This window comes from Zootoca vivipara, chromosome 10 (genome assembly GCF_963506605.1).
Source record: "Zootoca vivipara chromosome 10, rZooViv1.1, whole genome shotgun sequence".
Taxonomy (NCBI): Eukaryota; Metazoa; Chordata; class Lepidosauria; order Squamata; family Lacertidae; genus Zootoca; species Zootoca vivipara.
In genome coordinates this window covers 67,821,479-67,840,146 of record NC_083285.1, presented here as the reverse complement: position 1 = coordinate 67,840,146, position 18,668 = coordinate 67,821,479, and the positions used below count along the sequence as shown (strand labels likewise).

Genomic DNA, 18,668 nt, shown 5'->3' with positions numbered 1-18,668 from the left:
TTAAAAAAAGGCAGCAGGTAATGCATTCAGCTGGAAAAGGCAGAGGGAACACAGTATTTGTTTTAAGCCGGAGAAGAGGAGCACATTTTTCTCTTAAGGGTCAGTCAGCCCAGTCAGGGGTTCAAGGTTGAGGCTGGCAAATTACACCAAGAAAGGCTGCACTTTACATAGGATTTCCATCCTGCAATTATTACTCATACTTTTTTTATATATATAAAAAAACTGGGCAGCCACCAGGAGGGACCAAGAACCACAGAGGCCCTTGCCAAACCCAGCTGCCTACTCAACTGGTGGGCATATCATGTTGGGCTACTGCCTGCCTTTACGATCTGGACAGGCTGTGCTTGAGGAGGCTTAAGTTAACAGTCTTCTCAGAGTACAGTAAAACAGAGCTGGTAGTTGTCCCGTCAACCCTGCATCTAGCCACTTTGCGTAGGCCTCAGGAGTATATTCCCACAAGAAAATAAAAAAAATTCTCCAGTAGCACACAAATTGTCCAGCAGCACACGAAAGCTTATACCAAGAACAAACTTAGTTGGTCTCTAAGGTGCTACTGGAGATTTTTTAAAAAATCTAAATATATTTTGACTGCATCAGACCAACACGGCTACCTACCCGAATCTATTCCCACAAGAGGCAGTGATGACCACCAGCTAGATGAGCCTTTGATCCCACAGGGCTCTTGCGTTTTTAATGGTTGTGCAATAGATATAAACGGTACCCAGGTGGTGCTGTGGGTTAAACCACAGAGCCTAGGGCTTGCCAATCAGAAGGTCAGCGGTTCGAATCCCTGTGACGGGGTGAGCTCCTGTTGCTCAGTCCCTGCTCCTGTCCACCTAGCAGTTCGAAAGCATGCAAGTGCAAGTAGATAAATAGGTACTGCTCCAGTAGGAAGGTAAACAGCGTTTCCATGTGCTGCTCTGGTTTGCCAGCAGCGGCTTTGTCATGCTGGCCACATGACCTGGAAGCTATACGCCGGCTCCCGCGGCCAATAATGCGAGATGAGCGCGCAACCCCAGAGTCGGTCACAACTGGACCTAATGGTCAGGGGTCCCTTTACCTTTTAATAGATATAAACACGGAATTATGCAGAAAGACAGAACTATGGGAGATGGATAGCTAGCTAGCTGAGGGCTGTAAAAGGATTCTCTTGATGCCTTAAATAGAATGGCTGCCTAAGAAGCTAAAGGTGTAAGGTAGGAATGGGATTCCTGGGAGGCAGCTGCCATCTGCTCTGGCCAGCACTGCCAGCGGTCAGTGTGATGATGGGAATTGTAGTACAACGGTATCCAAAGGACCACAGGTTTTGTGATGTGAGAGGACAGGCAAAAAAGAGGGAAGAGAAAGGGCCCAGAAAAGAGTCACACAGAGACAAATCGAAACAGACGTTTTAATGGCAGCACCAAGACAGGTGTCAAGAAAGGTCTCGGCTCCCTGAGGAAAGCATGACTAGGATTAGATGTAACACACAAGCTGCTGTCACAGCAATAGGTCTTAAGACCAGTGGCTATGGAAGCGGAAGAAGTCACCCCGTCATCTCACCAGCCTGTTCACTCCTGCAAAATCCAGTACAAACACACTTTGTCAAGGCAACAAAGGAAACTTTGCTTACAAAATATGCTGCTCTGGGTCACAACAAGATCTGTCGATATGTTGAGGGTTAGGGCTTCACAGAACTGAATTAAGAGATGCAGGGCTGCAGACTTCTAGTGGTAAATTAATTAAATTGGACCTACAAATTGTCCTGCGCGCTATGGTTGCAAGGCAAATGAATTATATTTTATGCTGAGAGGGTTTGTTTTGGAACACCCTATTCTTTAAAAGAGGGTGCAGTTTTCCGAAATAGCTTTGTTTGTCAAATGCTTGGTCACCGATATGTACATGCTAAGGTTGGGAAGCTTTTCGCAGGGGAAGCCTAATTTTAAAACGGTGCAACCATTGTTCCAGCCACTACTTCCTTTCCAAAACCATCAGCCAAGGTGTTTGCAGACTGGAAAGGCGCCAGTGATGTGACTGGAAGCAGAATTCGTTCATTAAAATACATATATATATATATACCAGATTATACAAACACCTGCGACGTCCAATCCACGCCAATCCTTCTCCCGCCCACCACACAGTCTTAACCTAGGAGGAAAAATAAACTACAGTGGTACCTCCGGTTGCGGACAGGATCCGTTCCAGAGCTCCGGCCGGATCCCAAGGTTTTTGCAACTGGAGGTGCCTGTTCTGCACATGCGCACGTGGCGAAACCCGGAAAAATGTGTATCCCGAAAGATACATAACCAGAGGTGCTCAAAAGTAGAGGTACCACTGTACTGGTTTATTTGGCAATAGGACTCATGGGGCAGTTTTGCTGGAATGGCAGTGTGATGTTCCACTCTTGTAGCTCTCTGCTTATCGGATTGCGTTGGGAAAGAAAGGCAGCAGCACAACCCTCCATGCCATGAAACCCCCACGCTTTAGATCAGGCATCCCCAAACTTCGGCCCTCCAGATGTTTTGGACTACAATTCCCATCTTCCCCGACCAATGGTCCTGTTAGCTAGGGATCATGGGAGTTGTAGGCCAAAACATCTGGAGGGCCGCAGTTTGGGGATGCCTGCTTTAGATGCAGCTCACTTCGCACCGTTCCGTAGGAACATGAAATTTGAACCCCTCAACCCAAAATACTACATCTCCCAAGGGCCCTGAGAAAAGGCTGCACGGTCAAAATGAAATTCGCCTGCTGTTTTGTGCTGTTGGTAGAGGAGCTGGAGTGCTGTCACTTCAAAAAAGAAAGAAAAAGGCAACGTAGATCATACAAAGTCACCCGTGTGCTAGAGATGAAAGGCACATGCCTTTGTAACCAAGACTCAAAAGAAACCTGGTTTGTTGTATTTCTGTGGTTTAGGGCCTTGTACTGAAGATACATTGATGTGACTTTTTTTTCCTGACGTGGCAAAATGGAAGCAGCCTCCAAGAATACTCAGCCTCACTTGAATAGTTTGGACCCAATTCAGCAATGCATTATCAACTTGGTGCCATGCTTATATGAATCTCCAGAGGCAGATGGAGAGTGGCAAACAGCCCTCCTGTTATCATCTAAAAGCAGCAGTCGCATTCAATAGAATGATATCCAAAAAGGTAATTCAGTCCATCTAGAAACGACGTAACTTTCCCACTGTGATCCTCAAGTGAAGTCATTCACAGAAACCATTTGGTTTTGATGCTGAAAGTTTTTCGTTATTATCCCAAATACAGTTTTTTAAAAAACCAAAGTCTTGCTTTATATATCCAAACCATGCTTTCAAGGCAGTAAGTTCAGCAAGCTGCCGAGTTCTCTTCCCAAAACAAGCCGGTGTGTTTATCCCCACATGTCCAGCGACAGGGACTGGCAGCTAGTCTCCAAAAATCCACAGAACGTTCACACCAGATAAGCCAAGATTGACCCGCCTGCAAAAATAGTTGATGCATTTCATATCAAGATATGTAGGTTATACCATTCATAATTAAATAGGAAATTTAAAATGTTAAAAGTCTCATTTGAAGTTGGTGCGTCAGGAGCAGGGTTAAATCCCTCCAATAACCACATTCAGGACTCTCTATAGAAATATTGCTATTGATACACGGAAGCCAATTCTAATGTCCGTGCTTATTTGATTAACTGGGCTTCATTCTCCTACTTCCACATGTGGCCACAGCCTAAGTCCCTCATTAGGGAGTTTTGTTCGTCAAGCCTCCACCCCAATACCCCTAAATGGCCTTGGTCCAGTATACCTGGAGGAGCGTCTCCACCTCCATCATTCTGCCCAGACACTGAGGTCCAGCACCGAGGGCCTTCTGGCGGTTCCCTCGTTGCGAGAAGCCAAGTTGCAGGGAACTAGGCAGAGGGCCTTCTCGGTGGTGGCGCCCGCCCTGTGGAACGCCCTCCCAACAGATGTCAAAGAGGAAAACAACTACCAGACTTTTAGAAGACATCTGAAGGCAGCCCTGTTTAGGGAGGCTTTTAATGTTTAATAGATTATTGTGTTTTATTCTTCTGTTGGAAGCCGCCCTGAGTGGCTGGGGAGACCCGGCCAGATGGGCGGGGTATAAATAATAATAATAATAATAATAATTATTATTATTATTATTACATGCGCACACCGGCAATAATAATAATAAATGGGGACCACTGGAGCTCATTTTCAGTCCTTCTTGCTAAATATTTCCACCTGCCATCCCTCCACACCCTATTGGCTACTATCTGTTCTCTTCCACCACTCCCCCTCCCACCCTCAATGTGATGTGATAAGCTCTCTTCTGGGAAGGGAGCAGATCACTTCTCCTTGTTTAGGGACAGAGGAAGCTGCCCGTATGCCATTGCTGCCAGACTATTGGGTCCATCTATCTTGGTATTGTCCACACTGACCAAGAGGAAGTTATTCAGTGGACATTCCCAGCCCAGTCTTGGGTTCAGGAATACGCAGAATGCCATACCTACCCAAGCATCCCAGATTCTTTCGTCTTTATGATGTACAGGAACATTAGCAAGGTGTGGAACAAGTTGTTTCTGCCCTAAATTGAAAGGCAAAAGGGGTCTGAGTGAACAGGAGGGGGAGTCACGTGACAAAGACTAAGTATGAGGGGGCTGTTGCCCTCAGTATATTGCTTGCACCTCTGTAAGACCACTATGCACACACCTGGTTGGGTCAACTGAGAATCTAGTGCACAATACAGCATCCCGAGAATCTCCCAGACCTAAAAGCAGCTATACTTTTGGACAGCTGAAGCGTGGACTGTTTTTTTCCCCTCCTGAAGCTTCCTAAGTATCCTATACATTAAATGTGAGCTCATTCCCAGGAATGCAGGCCCTTATACAGCTGAGGCTGCACCATCCACACCCAAGAGGGAGGGGTCAGCAGGTTCCCTCAGGGAAGCCCCGAGGGCTGCAGAAGTAACCAAAAAATCTTCAGGGGAAAACTGCCTCCGAAACGCCAAAAAGCTGAAAGCAGACCGATGACAACTCAGGGACCGCAGAATGCTGGTTGACAATTAGGGGAAACAGAACATTCAGGAGGGGAGCGGGAAATGTCATGTAGTAACTTAGCAAAGGGAATCCGGAACAGCAGTACTCCATACCACAACATTTTGTTGCAGGTATTGTCATTTATAATGAAGGGAGACTGGCAAAGCCTCGTTAATGGAGACGACCAGAACTTTGCTCCCTTCTCCCAGCCCCAGATGCATCACACCATGCTGTGAGGAAGACAGGCGACGGCTCAACAGGTGCGTGGAGACCGATGCCACGGAAATATCCTGTACAGCAGACGGCTCATATCCCCACCCACTGGACGCCTCCCTAGCAGTTTTGGAACGCCACCCAAATTCTTCTGTGCTGCTGCTCCACAGTCCTGGAGGCATCAACAGTGAGTTGCTGCATCCCTACCTTTGGTAGACTGTAGACTTGCCGCTGGTAAATAAGTTCATAGTGGGGAGGGTTGACGCTACTCTGGTAGATGCAAAACAAGTTCTCGTTGGAGACGTCTGTGAACAACAAGTTCATATTTTGCCTTGATTAACGGAGTTATTTGGCTGATGACAAGTGGTACAGGGAGGGAAACAATATCCAGCCATTTCCCCTTCGGGCCCCCTGAAACAACTCTGCAAAACCTCAGGAGCAGATGGGGGCGGGGCTGCAGGGAGGGTGGGGGGGGGGAAGAATGGCTGGTAATTCCTTCTCTCCCCAGTCCACTGATGGGAGGATACAGGGTTGTATCCAGTGGTGATGCTCACCCTGTGTATTTGTTTATATAAAGTAAGATAATGCGACTCAACCCACAGCTTGTGGGATACTGCTGGAGGTATCTAAAGGCATCCTCAAAAGTTTTATGAGGCTCCAATATGCATACAGAGCTTCATGTACACGGAGGCATCCCTGCTTGGCTTGTGTGGAGCTTCCTCTGCTCTCACGGTCAACCATCACCAATGTGTGAGGGCAAAACACCGCCCCACCCAATTCATAAAATTACCTGGCTTATCGGGCATTTGGATGAAATGTTGGGAGGTAAATGTTTTGCCGTCGGGATATTTTGGATGAGGTGGGAGCCTGGAGTCAAGGTATGTGCAGAACACGTGCATGATAATCTGAAGAAAGAGAAGTAAATCATTGGCATGAAACTATCCCCAGAATAAGCCATAAATTCACTCTTCTTCTTAATACAAAACAAAACCCTGTTCCCAGGCAACTGAACAAAGAGTGACATGAATATGACCCTTACTAGCAAATACTTAAATAGCAGCAAAAGTATACTAAGCAATTAAGTGCTTCTCTCTCTCTCTCTCTCTCTCTCTCTCTGAATCCATTTTATTCTAGTGTTTCTAGAAAGTGTCAAACTAGTTTACAATTTTCAAGGTCAGTCCAATACAGGCAACTTAGCAATCAGCTCAGATCCAAACAGAAAAGTTCGTACAAATGTGGTATGTTTCGTGTAACCTCGTTTAAGCACAAGAGCACTAAATGGGTAAAATGAGCAAGATATTACCCCCTGCTTCTGAGTACTGTACTGCAATCTATGCTCCCATCTAATTCTTACCGCTGTTGCTGAGCCACGGAACCTTAATGGAACATATTCAGAGCAGACAACACACAAGACTTACTGCGGAGTCTGTGGGCAAATCAGTATCCCATTTCCGTGCTTTGAAATCTCCGCCCCGATTCCACCGGAAAGAGCTCATGCAGCCTCCTTGAGAAAGCTCTGTGGGTTGGCAGAATTGTACAGTACGTTATTCGGGGGCAGAACTGGAGGAAGGTTTAACAAAAGAGATTCCATTCCTGGAACTTCAGTACCATTCAATGATTGAAAGAGGCAGTTCTAAAAGAGGGCTGTTCCCTTCAACTTCTGTTTTATACCTAGCGTAAAAAAAGCCCCAAAATGCACACCGACACCTTGACTCTTTACCTTTGATCCTTTCAACCAAATATTCCTGGTTTGGTGTAAGGTCCAGGTACTGCACTATTGTGTTCAGCGTGGGAATAAGTGGAGCTTTAACCAGGGCTGCTTGCTTCAGACTGCTGATACTGGCATCTGCAAAAACAAAAGGCCATAAGCCCACCAGACAGGAAAAGCCCCCAAAGTTCTAAGATAAGTCGGGATAAGGGCTGCTAACTTCCTTTTATTTAATCTACAAGGTTAATGTTCTGCTACCCACAAACATGCAAATTTAGCTGTACAGTGTCCTAGTAGATCACAACAACCTGACCCGACTCTGCTTCTAAATATTAACAAATATGACATCCAAAAGGGTGTTCCCAGATATTACCGAGAAGTAAAAATACTGGGCTATTTTCCCTATTTCACCTTCAACAGGTGACCACAAGTTTTATGTAAGTCAACGTACCTCCAATTTGCAACTCTGGACACCCCATTCTCCGCATCTGAGTGCTCACAGACTCAATCTCCTGAACGAGGGGCACTAAAATTGTTTCATTGATCCACTAAGTGGCAGAAAGAAAGAAAGGTAAGTTGAACTGCGTCTTGGGCTTTCAAGCAATTTCAGTTTGTCCCACAGAGCAATCTGCCAGCCATTCCTGCTTAGCTTTACTTGACTATTTACCCCCAAATCAAACAAGAAGCCACCCGTTTGATTTCAAAGGACAGCAGTAATACTCACATTTCTGAATTTAGCAGTCCAGGAGTCCATGTGATCCAGCAGTTGCCTACTCATAGACACTCTTGCCCAAACCTGAAAGAGAAAACAAGATGGTCTCAGTATGTTAACTCAGTCCAGACATTGTATGATTATTATTTAAATCCTCCTGTCTTCTTGAAACATAGTAAGCAAGTTATAAAGTCGCAGGTCCTATAAACTTTTTATTTTATCTACCCTGCCCATTTAAAAACAAAATAAACCATCAAACAATAATAACAATCAGATCAAATACAAAAAGTCACAATAGCTTTAAAATAAACAACTCATATCAAACAAAGCAGTATCAATAATCCATTAGAATCTAATAGTAAACAACTATTCCTCCTCCCAAATGCACGCTCCAATGCAATTTCACTCTGAATTCAGTCTTCCAGTCCCAGTGGGGTTCACTATTAAGTACATGCACTTGTAGTGATTTGCCAGTAATGGCTCTAGAACACTGGTATTCAGCTGGTGGGTTGGGACCTGAACTACGGTGAGTAGCACTACCACCATAAAAATATATGGAGGCAGGTGGGGGGGTCCCCAAACGCATGTTTGGATTAAATGTGGGTCTGGATGTGAAAAGGTTGAAGTCTGATGCTCTGGAGACGCCATTCAGAAGGAAGCAATCCCCTACCGCCCCGATGCCAATTTTCCATTTACCTCTTCAGCGACCTGCTTGGAACTCAATTCAGCTTCATCTTTGTGGGCCGAAGGGGCTTGGGACCTGCAGGCAGGTTGGTACTGGAATTTCCTGAGCATCTGGGCATAGTCTGCCATGGACCGGCTGTAGTTCCAAAAGGTTGGGCTGCTAGAAGGAGAACTGGAATCTGTGCTCCCTGTAAAAGGTAAAGGTAAAGGACCCCCTGGACGGTTAAGTCCAGTCAAAGGCGACTATGGGGTTGTGGTGCTCATCTCACTTTCAGGCCGAGGGAGCCACCGTTTGAGCACAGACAGCTTTCCGGGTCATGTGGCCAGCAGGACTAAACCACTTATGGAGCAATGGGGCACCATGACAGAAACCACAGCGCACGGAAATGGCGTTTTTACCTTCCTACTGCAGCAGTACCTATTTATCTACTTGCACTGGCGTACTTTTGAACTGCTAGGCTGGCAGGAGCTGGGACAGAGCGACGGGAGCTCACCCTGTCGCAGGGATTCGAACCACCAACCTTCTGATCGGCAAGCCCAAGAGGCTCCGTGGTTTAGAACACAGTGCCACCCGTGTGCTCCCTGTAATTATCCAACCACAAGCATGCAAAATAAATTGTGGAAACTGGCTGGCTTTGGGCACATGCGAATACTCCATCAGGTGGGGAGGAAGACATTATTTACGTGGAGCAGAATTGCTTACCCAGCTGAACTCTGTGCTGCTTCTCCTCCTCGCTTCGAAGGAAGTTGTCCAGAGACCTGAGGTCCGTCATATAGTCTTCCTTGCCAGTAGGGGAATTGTATACAGTTGGCGAAGAACGATACCGGGACCTCATTCCACTGCTATCCATTGGGCCGATGCTGGTGGGGTATGGTGAAGTGCTTGGAGAAGGGCTAAAAGGGGGGACCTAGGCAAAACCAAATGGAATAGACTGTACTGGGAATCCCAACGAGTGGATGAGTGGTCTCTCCCCATTTATTTTCCATCAGAGAGCTGCAAAGATTTTTTTTTTATAAAAAAACAACAACAACCCACTAACTTTTGTTTATGCCTCTAGCACTTGGCCAAAAGAGAAGGGGGTACAAAAGGGGGGAAATCTGGAAAGGGTTCCACCTCTGCATTGCAACAGAATAAGTTCATGTCAGTTGAAATCAAAGCCATGTGGGAGCAGGGAAGCGGTCAAGGGGAGGAGGTGCAAGTCCTAAACACAGACCTCATCAGTGAACACACCCACACTTCCAGCCTCAGCCGCCCTATCCACAACTGTAACATGGGGAGAGACAGTGTGGTGTAGCGGTTAGTGCTGACCTAGGACCTGGAAGAGACCAGAGTTCAAATCCCCACTCAGCCATGAAACACACTGGGTGACCTTAGGCTAGTCGCTGCTTCTCACTTTAAGCCACCTTACAGGGTTGTTGTCAGGCCCATGCAGGGGACGGGGCAGCTAGGTACACTTGCCCTGGGTCACGGAGGGCTGAGCCAGATGGGGGCCCCCACCAGGGGCCTGGTGGACTTACAATATCATGCCAAGAATGCTCCGTGCCTCCCAGCTTAACAGCCATAACAAGACTCCCGCCCCGGGCCTCAGACAAGCTCTGCGCTTGCCTGCTTGTTGTGAGGATTTAAATGAGGTGTGGGGAGAGCCATGCTCTTCACCTTGAGCTGCTTAGAGGAAAAATATAAATGCAGCAAAATAACTGAAACATGCATGTGAGTGCTTTGAGCACTAAATGAAAAAACATTTAAATAAATGCTTGTTAGGATTATATCAACAACCTCAGATATGCAGATGACACAACTTTGATGGCAGAAATTGAGGAGGAATTAAAGAACCTCTTAATAAGGGTGAAAAAGGAGAGCGCAAAATATGGTCTGGAGCTCAACATCAAAAAAATTAAGTTCATGGCCACTGGCCCCATCCCCTCCTGGCAAACAGAAGGGGAAGAAATGGAGGCAGTGAGAGATTTTACTTTCTTGGGCTCCTTGATCACTGCAGATGGTGACAGCAGTCATGAAATTAAAAGACGCCTGCTTCCTGGGAGAAAAGCAATGATAAACCTAGACAGCATCTTAAAAAGCAGAGACATCACCTTGTCGACAAAGGTCCGTATAGTTAAAGCTATGATTTTCCCAGTAGTGATGTATGGAAGTGAGAGGTGGACCATAAAGAAGGCTGATCGCCGAAGAATTGATGCTTTTGAATTATGGTGCTGGAGGAGACTCTTGAGAGTCCCATGGACTGCAAGAAGATCAAACCTATTCATTCTTGACAGGCATGTGTCAAGAATGCTTTGCTGGTGTTTCCTGCTTGGCAGGGGGGTTGGACTGGATGGCCCTTGTGGTCTCTTCCAACTCTATGATTCTATGATTCATTCTGAAGGAAATCAGCCCTGAGTGCTCATTGGAAGGACAGATCCTGAAGCTGAGGCTCCAATACTTTGGCCACCTCATGAGAAGAGAAGACTCCCTGGAAAAGACCCTGATGTTGGGAAAGATGAAGGGCACAAGGAGAAGGGGATGACAGAGGATGAGAAGGTTGGACAGTGTTCTCGAAGCCACCAACATGAGTCTGACTATACTGCGGGAGGCAGTGGAAGACAGGAGTGCCTGGTGTGCTCTGGTCCATGGGGTCTCGAAGAGTCGGACACGACTAAACGACTAAACAAGAACAAAAGTATAATAGGAGGAAAGAATAATGAGAAAGCTCTGTACCTTACTGTAGCAGCTGCCTGAGGAGTAGCTCATAGCAGCACTGTAAGAACCAGAGCTGCTGCCCGACAGAGCCTGGAGCTGAGGGCTGTAGCCAGACATGCAGCTGGAGGCAAATTTTGGGCTGGCACTAGGTGAGCGGGAAGGGCTGTAGCTCAGCACACTCTGCCCCTGGATGGGAGGAGAAGGCGTCGAAGGAGGAGTTTTCTTTGGTGTCAGCTCACGGGGTGGAGTAGTCTGGACAGCTGAAATTAAATTTTTAAAATATAGATATATATATATTTAAGCTTCAGAAAGTTTCTGCACCTTTATCACTTACACAGCCCAACAGGACAACAACAAGAATCCCCCAACAGCATACGAATCAATCTGGCTAACCTGATTCAAAAATACACACTCACACCCCGCACACACACAAATACAATTCTCACTACAGCCAACCAACCACACCCTAAGCCACACCCAACCTCTCTCACCACCAAGGAAATACAAAAAGTGAATAGTTACAGGTAGGTAGCCGTGTTGGTTTGAGTCGAAACAAAATAAACAAATTCCTTCAGTAGCACCTTAAAGACCAACTAAGTTTTTATTTTGGTATGAGCTTTCGTGTGCATGCACACTTTGTCAGATATGAAGTGTGCATGCACACGAAAGCTCATACCAAAATAAAAACTTAGTTGGTCTTTAAGGTGCTACTGAAGGAATTTTTTTAAAAAAGTGAATAGGAAGAGAACCCATACAAGTAACACTGACACAACCCCTCACACAAAGTAGAATAATAGAAGCATAGCCACCCCACTCGCCACTCCCCCTCTTCCCTTTCTTCTTCTTCTTCCTAATTGTTTTAACCAATTCATAAACCAAGAACTTGCAAACTCACCACTAATAATGAAATATATGTTGTAGATATTTTTCCACATTTATTCTGCTATTTTTGTGATATACAAATAACATGAGAAAATTTGGTATATTTATTTGTATAACATTATTCTTATTTATAAAACCTAATAAAAAAGAAAAGAAAGTTTCTGCACATCCTACAGGATCGTATATATGTCATTTTATTTGCTTTTTAAATTTTCTGCTCTTTGTGGTGTGCGTTGCAGAGAAAGCTTGGCAGGCGACAATCGGCTGCTGGCGGCACCCCAAGCACAGCCACATGTAAGATCAGGTACTCCCACCCTATTGCCTTCCCCTTGCCCTCATCAGCAAGATGATCTGGGAAATACATGCCTTTCCCCATTGAAAATATCAACTGCACACCACTTCCACTGTGTCAGTATTTGCATGGTGCTCCAAATCTTTTGAATGAGTTACTTGATTTGCATATTATTATTATTAATCTGTATTCCTACCTGCATTCTGCAACCCCAGGAGGGTCTGCTGTCCAGGACTCATAACCAAGCTGGTTGGGGCCATAGTATATTTAAAATACCTCCAGAAGTCAAATAAGGCATTAAGGCTGAACAAAGATGCAAATGCAAGTTCTAGAACAAAACAGAATATTGCAATAAGAGTTTGTGAATGGCGTGAGACTAGTCATAATTTACACAGCCAGCCACTCATCGATTTTATCATACGAAAGATGCTGGTTTCATCAGGTAATCGGGATTATCAAAATATTTGCACAATCAAAAAAGAACCAGTGGACTCAAATTACAAGAAAGGTTTCGGCAAACATTAAGAAAAATGGACTTCCTCGGAAGGTGGGGGACTCTCCTTCCTTACAAGGTTTTCAAACAAAGGTTGAATGGCCACCTGCCAGAGATTCTTTAGCTGTGATGACAACACTGTAGAGGGCTGGGATAGATGACCCTTGGGGGAACCCTTCAAACTCTACAATCTTCCTTTTTCTCTCCCTAAAGCAGGGGTCAGTGAGGTTTACCTCGCCTGAGCCGGCTCACTCCAGCAGAGATCCTTCCGTGGGCCGGATTGCGCCTATGCCCACGATTTCTAGCGTCTGCGCAGATGCGACTTCTGGCGCTGCGGAAGCGAGTCCCCGCCCCGCCCTGGTTTAGTGCAGCGTGTGGGGACTCGTCGAGCGGGCAGCTCGGTTCGGGGGCGGCTCCAGGGCCGGTTAAACGACCCCCATGGACCGCTTGGGGCCCATGGGCCTTAGGCTGCCTACCCCTGCCCTAAAGGCATAAATGCAGAGACATCCCCAGTCCATTCAACCAACTTCTACATTCTTCTGGAGTTTCAAAATACTTACCAACATACCATAGTACCCAGCATGAAATGTTATAATAGGAACTGATTAGTTTTCCAGACCTGGGGGCAGGGGGGGGGGTGAGAGGGAGACAAAGGTTATTCATAGCCCCACAGCATAGAAACATCAACTACTTTTCAGTGATTCACAATTAATAGCTCAATTTGTCCCTGCAGTGTCCAACTTCCCATGATGAAGATACAATGGAGAGACAACAATTTCCCCCCAGGATGAACTTTACAGCTGGATTTCCAGCAGCTCACAGTGACACCCCAAATTCTCTCCTCCAAATCTGGGCAATGAGAGATTTGTGTCTTCCACCCAACAGTCATCCGCCAAAGCAGAGCAGACACATTTACTCATTTATAACCCCTTTAAAATTTAATAGCATTTTAGAGCATCAGAAAGCACTTCCACGAACATTCTCTCTGTCATTTTCAAAACAGCCAAATACAGCAGCCGTCCCCTGTATGGCCGCCACCAAGAGAAAGTGATGTGAAATCCTCGATGAATTCATGGGATGATGAACAATGAATTCATGGAAGAAGCGGCGAACATTCAGCTCAGTGATGACTATGGGCCACAAGACACCATTAGCAAGGATGCAAAATGAAGTTGGGGTGTTGGCCTCTCTTACATTTCAGTATAAATCATGCCAGCCATGGACAAATTCAGAAGCCCCCATGCCAAGACCACTTTCTTTGCTTCCGTTTCTTTCCTCATCTCGATGGTTCTGTCAATGAGGGAAGCAGCCGGACTTTGTTCCCCCTTCATTGTCTGGAAAGGACAGGAGGACAGTTAGTTATATGAGAACATTTACTTAATGTTCAAAGAAATTTATCTTCCAGTGCTAATTCAAGTGCACCTTCTCCTGTTTATACCCAATGCTGTGCGACCAGCTGTCCCCTTCTTCCCTCGAAATCTTCTCAAGATGGTATCTCAGCCTTCTACAGCAGATGGGGGGGGGGCACATAGGGGCTGCTGGGAGAGGAAGGGGAAGTCCCACCATACAAGCAGAAATTCCTTTCATAGAATTGTAGAGTTGGAAAGTACCTCCAAAGGTCATTTACTCCAACCCCTTGAAATGCAGAAATCACAGCTATTACACTTGCAGACGGGCACAGCGGAATATCAGTTGTGCTTCCTTTACCTTCACCTTGAGCCAAATTTTATATTGCAAGCTCCTCTCCTTGCATTCTGCACACTGATGACGCTATATGTATAAATAAGTACGATAGTAAAGAAAACACACTGAACTACATCTGAAGCTCCTTTTCACAATAAGCAAGCATTATAGGTGCACTTCAATGGTTTGTCGCCAGGACCTGAAAAAGGGCCTTAGCCCACCAGTGACTTTCATTTGGGCCTCATAGCTGCAAAGCAATTTTTTCCACCAACATTACAAGGGTCTCTGCTCTGCACCCAGTGTTAATTTTGTCCCTTTGTCTTATCCCAATTGTCTTAATGCCATAAATGGCCTCAGTCCAGGATACCTGAAGGAGCGTCTCCACCCCTATCGTTCTGCCCAGACACTGAGGTCCAGCTCCGAGGGCCTTCTGGCGGTTCCCTCATTACGAGAAGCCAAGTTACAGGGAACCAGGCAGAGGGCCTTCTCGGTAGTGGCACCCACCCTGTGGAATGCCCTCCCATCAGATGTCAAAGAGAACAACAATTACCAGACCTTTAGAAGGCATCTCAAGGCAGCCCTGTTTAGGGAAGCTTTTAATGTTTGATGGATTTCTGTATTTTAATATTTTGTTGGAAGCTGCCCAGAGTGGCTGGGGGAACCCAGCCAGATGGGCGGGGTATAAATAATAAATTATTATTATTAATAATACAGAAATGCATTCATGGATTAAATTTTGTTTCTGTTGAACACCACACCGCCGTGTGATCTTTAGAAGAAGGGTGGCATGCAAATTTAATAAATAACAGTAACAACATTAAGTTATTGGGCAGCTAATGAACACATTAAGTATTATTACTATTAGTTGCTTTACAGAAGGGAAAAAGCATTGAAACACCATGGAACAGTAAAAAATACAAGCAATTTAAAACCAGAAGAGTTTTAAAAGACAGAAAGATGCTTTCAACTGGAATCTTGGGGCACAGTTCCATGCAAATCATGTACTCTTAACTGTTATTATTGTGATCATTATATAGTTATTTATACTCTTCCCCCCCCAAAGAAATTTACAGATAAGAACAGCTAAAAACATGGGGGGTGTCAATAATTAAAATACTGTACAATTAAACACATACACAAGTTCTATTAAAACATAGCTGAGTTGGTTAGAGCATGGTGCTGATAGCACCAAGGTTGCAAGTTCAGTCCTCATATGGGACAGCTGCCTATTCCTGCATTGCAGGGGGTTGGACTAGATGATCCCCGGGGTCCCTTCCAACTCTACAATTCCATGATTCAAATAATTACAATAAAAATACCATGCAGCCAGTCCCCTCGTTAAAACAGCCGGTTCCCAAAAGAACATTGGAACAGGAAGATCTCCTCCACCTGCCAGCCTAAGCCTTATTAGCCCAAACTGCCTCATAATGCCAGGGGGCCAGCCGGGCCCACACTTCCTGGTCCAGCTACAAGGAGGTGCCAGGGACTGATCCTGATACCGGCTGCGACCCGGGCAGCGGCTGCTTTGCCCCACAGCGAGAAATGGGGCGCCCCACGCGCTCCCTCTATAGCAGGGGCAGCCTGAGGCCCTCCAGGCGCTGCTGGACTACAACTCCCATCATGCCTGGCGACTGGCTGTGCTTGCTGAGGCTCATGCGAGTTGAAGTCCGGCCGCCTCTAGGGCCACAGGGTTAACCGTCCCCGCCTCTGGGGCCCAACGGTAAAGTGGGGACGGGGCCCCAGGCAGCGAATGCGCCCCACTCACCCACCCACCCCCAATTCAAAGGCAGACCAACCGCCTCGCCTACCTCAGTTTCCCCGCGCTCGTCTTCACTCACCCCGGCGGCTCCTCGCGCTGCTTCGTTTTTAAAGCGCGCATGCGCAGCGCGGCGGGCTCCTTTTTTTAAAAAAACAACCCTCTGACGAGAAGAAGGGGATTGGCTCGCACCAATTGGAGGTGGGAGAAGACGGCGGAGGCGGGAGCTGTCGCCGGGGTGACGGAAGGGTGAAGGCGACGGTTGGTGGTTGCTCTCGCGCTCGGCTCCGATTGGGTCGCATCCCAATCTCGTCACAACGTGGCCCCTCCCCTCCCGCTATTAAGCCGGCCGGTCCCTTTCAAGATTTGGCGGGAGAAACAGATGACACATTATACCTGTATTATTATCACATATTTATACCCCTATACAAGGAAAAAAGCTACTGTATTCCTGTGCCTAGACATTTTTGTATACAGTATAGAGTCCTGTACCGACGTCCGGATGGGAGTAAATCGAACAAGTGATGACCAGGATGCGAAGGGTCTACAGCAATTCTCTCTGCTCTCTTCCTGACTTGAGCGGCATAAAGTGTCTCTATTGGAGGCAAACTAACACCAATTAAAATAAAAAAAATTCCTTCAGTAGCACCTTAAAGACCAACTAAGTTTTTATTTTGGTATGAGCTTTTGTGTGCATGCACACAGATCTGAAGAAGTGTGCATGCACACGAAAGCTCATACCAAAATAAAAACTTAGTTGGTCTTTAAGGTGCTACTGAAGGTATTTTTTTACTGTATTTGCAGTTAGATATGTTTCCAAGTCACACACTGTCTCTCCACATCCATGGGCAGAAGAGGGTTGTATAGATGTCTTCAATATGGTTTCCATTTCCATATCAGACTGTAGCTGGTTTAGGGGAAAACACATAAAACACAATATTTCTCAAGAAACTGTGGGGCAGATTATTATTATAAATTCCTGCGTTTCATGGTACACCTGCAGCAGCACATCCGGACGCCTTCATCTGCACCAGCTGCAAGAAAACATGTCTCTCCTGTATTGGTCTCTACAGCCACAGCAGGCGCTGTAACTCTCCAATGGTTTGGCTTCACCCCCAAAGGCACACCTGAGACAGACAGATGCCAGCCTTCCTTTCACCCTAAGGTCCCAGTGCGGGTTACAACAATTAAAACACAATGTTAGAAATAATTTTTAAAACCATATACTCACAAAAAAATAAGGTGGTTCCTAAAACGTTGCATCTCAAGTGCCAAAAGCCAGTCGTACACCTTCGACATTTGCCAAAAGATGTATAATGAAGATGCCAGACACACACCTTCTGCGGGGCAGGAGTTCCACAACTTTAGGGTCTGCCACAGAAAATGCCCTTTCCCCGGATGCCACCACCCCAAGCTTCTGAGGGTGGTGGATTGTGGCCAATGTGCACAGCTTCACAAACCTGATAACAACACAACTGACCTAACAGGTTGTGCGTAACTATATAGATTCTTTTTAAATGCGAATCAACGTATCATATCAAAATATATGGTTCTATAGAGCAACTTAGCATATAAACAAAACATATCAGTTGTTATCAGTTTTGTATTTACGTGACAAAATGTTTGGTAGTGTTTTGAACAGCTTCACAAACCGGGACACTGGAAACAAAGTAAACGGAAGTGTGCACGCAGCCTCAGAGATGCTTGATGTAAATCCTTAATTTGTGGGTCTCTGATTATGAATCTGAACAGCTGTCATAAGGCTTGGCTGCAGAGGCATCCTTGCCAACCTGGTGTGGTGGCTGGAGCTGATGGGAATATAGCCTAACATCTGGAGGGTAGGGAAAGCTGATTTGGAGCCTGAAAGGTTTAAGACCAGTACTTTGAGCTGGGCCCAGGAAATATAGGAATCTGGTATGAAGCTGGACAGATACGACCTGATTGCCTCACTTGCACCAGATTAAAACTGAGCTGCTGCATTTTATGGACCAACTGAAGTTTGTGGGCACATAATCAAAACCCCTCCTATGGCATGTTCCAGAATCACCTGCCTTGTGCTGTTTGTTTAGCTAGGTAAAGGGACCCCTGACCATTAGGTCCAGTCATGACCGACTCTGGGGTTGCGCGCTCATCTCGCATTATTGGCCGAGGGAGCCGGTGTATAGCTTCCAGGTCATGTGGCCAGCATGACAAAGCCGCTTCTAGCAAACCAGAGCAGCACACGGAAACGCCGTTTACCTTCCCGCTATAGCGGTTCCTATTTATCTACTTGCATTTTGACATGCTTTCGAACTGCTAGGTTGGCGGGAGCTGGGACCAAGCAACGGGAGCTCACCCCATCACAGGGATTCGAACCGCCGACCTTCTGATCAGCAAGCCCTAGGCTCAGTGGTTTAGCCCACAGCGCCACCTGGGTCCCACCTGGGTTTGTTTAGCTATTCATTGCTATTTGTGGAGGTTGTTGTATATTGCCATCTGAATATCTTCATAAACTGCCCCTGGGAATGCAAATGGAGTTGAACGGGAAGACAGACTGGTGGCACCCAGAATCATAGCATCAC

The 18,668-nt window shown here is 46.2% G+C and overlaps 1 protein-coding gene across 3 annotated transcripts; it reads right to left on the bottom strand.

Moving 5' to 3' along the window:
* Positions 1-1,376: 1,376 nt before the first annotated feature.
* TMEM209 (transmembrane protein 209) lies at positions 1,377-16,238 on the bottom strand. Of its 3 annotated transcripts, none has more exons than XM_060279241.1 (15): positions 16,190-16,238; positions 13,863-14,002; positions 13,229-13,287; positions 12,372-12,503; positions 11,020-11,261; positions 9,010-9,214; positions 8,319-8,494; positions 7,635-7,706; positions 7,362-7,458; positions 6,923-7,048; positions 6,621-6,718; positions 5,993-6,107; positions 5,410-5,507; positions 4,465-4,538; positions 1,377-3,434 (listed from the first exon to the last, which is right to left on the bottom strand). In XM_060279241.1, the coding sequence occupies exons 2-15, from the start codon at positions 13,997-13,999 to the stop codon at positions 3,380-3,382; spliced, it is 1,686 nt and encodes a 561-aa protein (XP_060135224.1). In that variant the 5' UTR covers positions 14,000-14,002; positions 16,190-16,238; the 3' UTR covers positions 1,377-3,379. The 3 variants fall into 3 exon arrangements, with proteins under 3 accessions (XP_060135224.1, XP_034984325.2, XP_034984326.2); XM_035128434.2 differs by having other exon boundaries at positions 16,160-16,213; XM_035128435.2 differs by lacking the exon at positions 16,190-16,238 and adding an exon at positions 14,091-14,812.
* Between the last annotated feature and the right edge of the window lie 2,430 nt (positions 16,239-18,668).

Coding starts and splice junctions, on each gene's coding strand:
- TMEM209 (XM_035128435.2), bottom strand. CDS start 14,291: ATGACCTTTGGAGGTACTTTCCAACTCTACAATTCTATGAAAGGAATT. Junction 7,049..7,361: donor TCCAGAGTTGCAAATTGGAG/GTACGTTGACTT, acceptor TTGTTTTTGCAG/ATGCCAGTATCAGCAGTCTG. Junction 3,435..4,464: donor AAAGAATCTGGGATGCTTGG/GTAGGTATGGCA, acceptor CTATTTTTGCAG/GCGGGTCAATCTTGGCTTAT.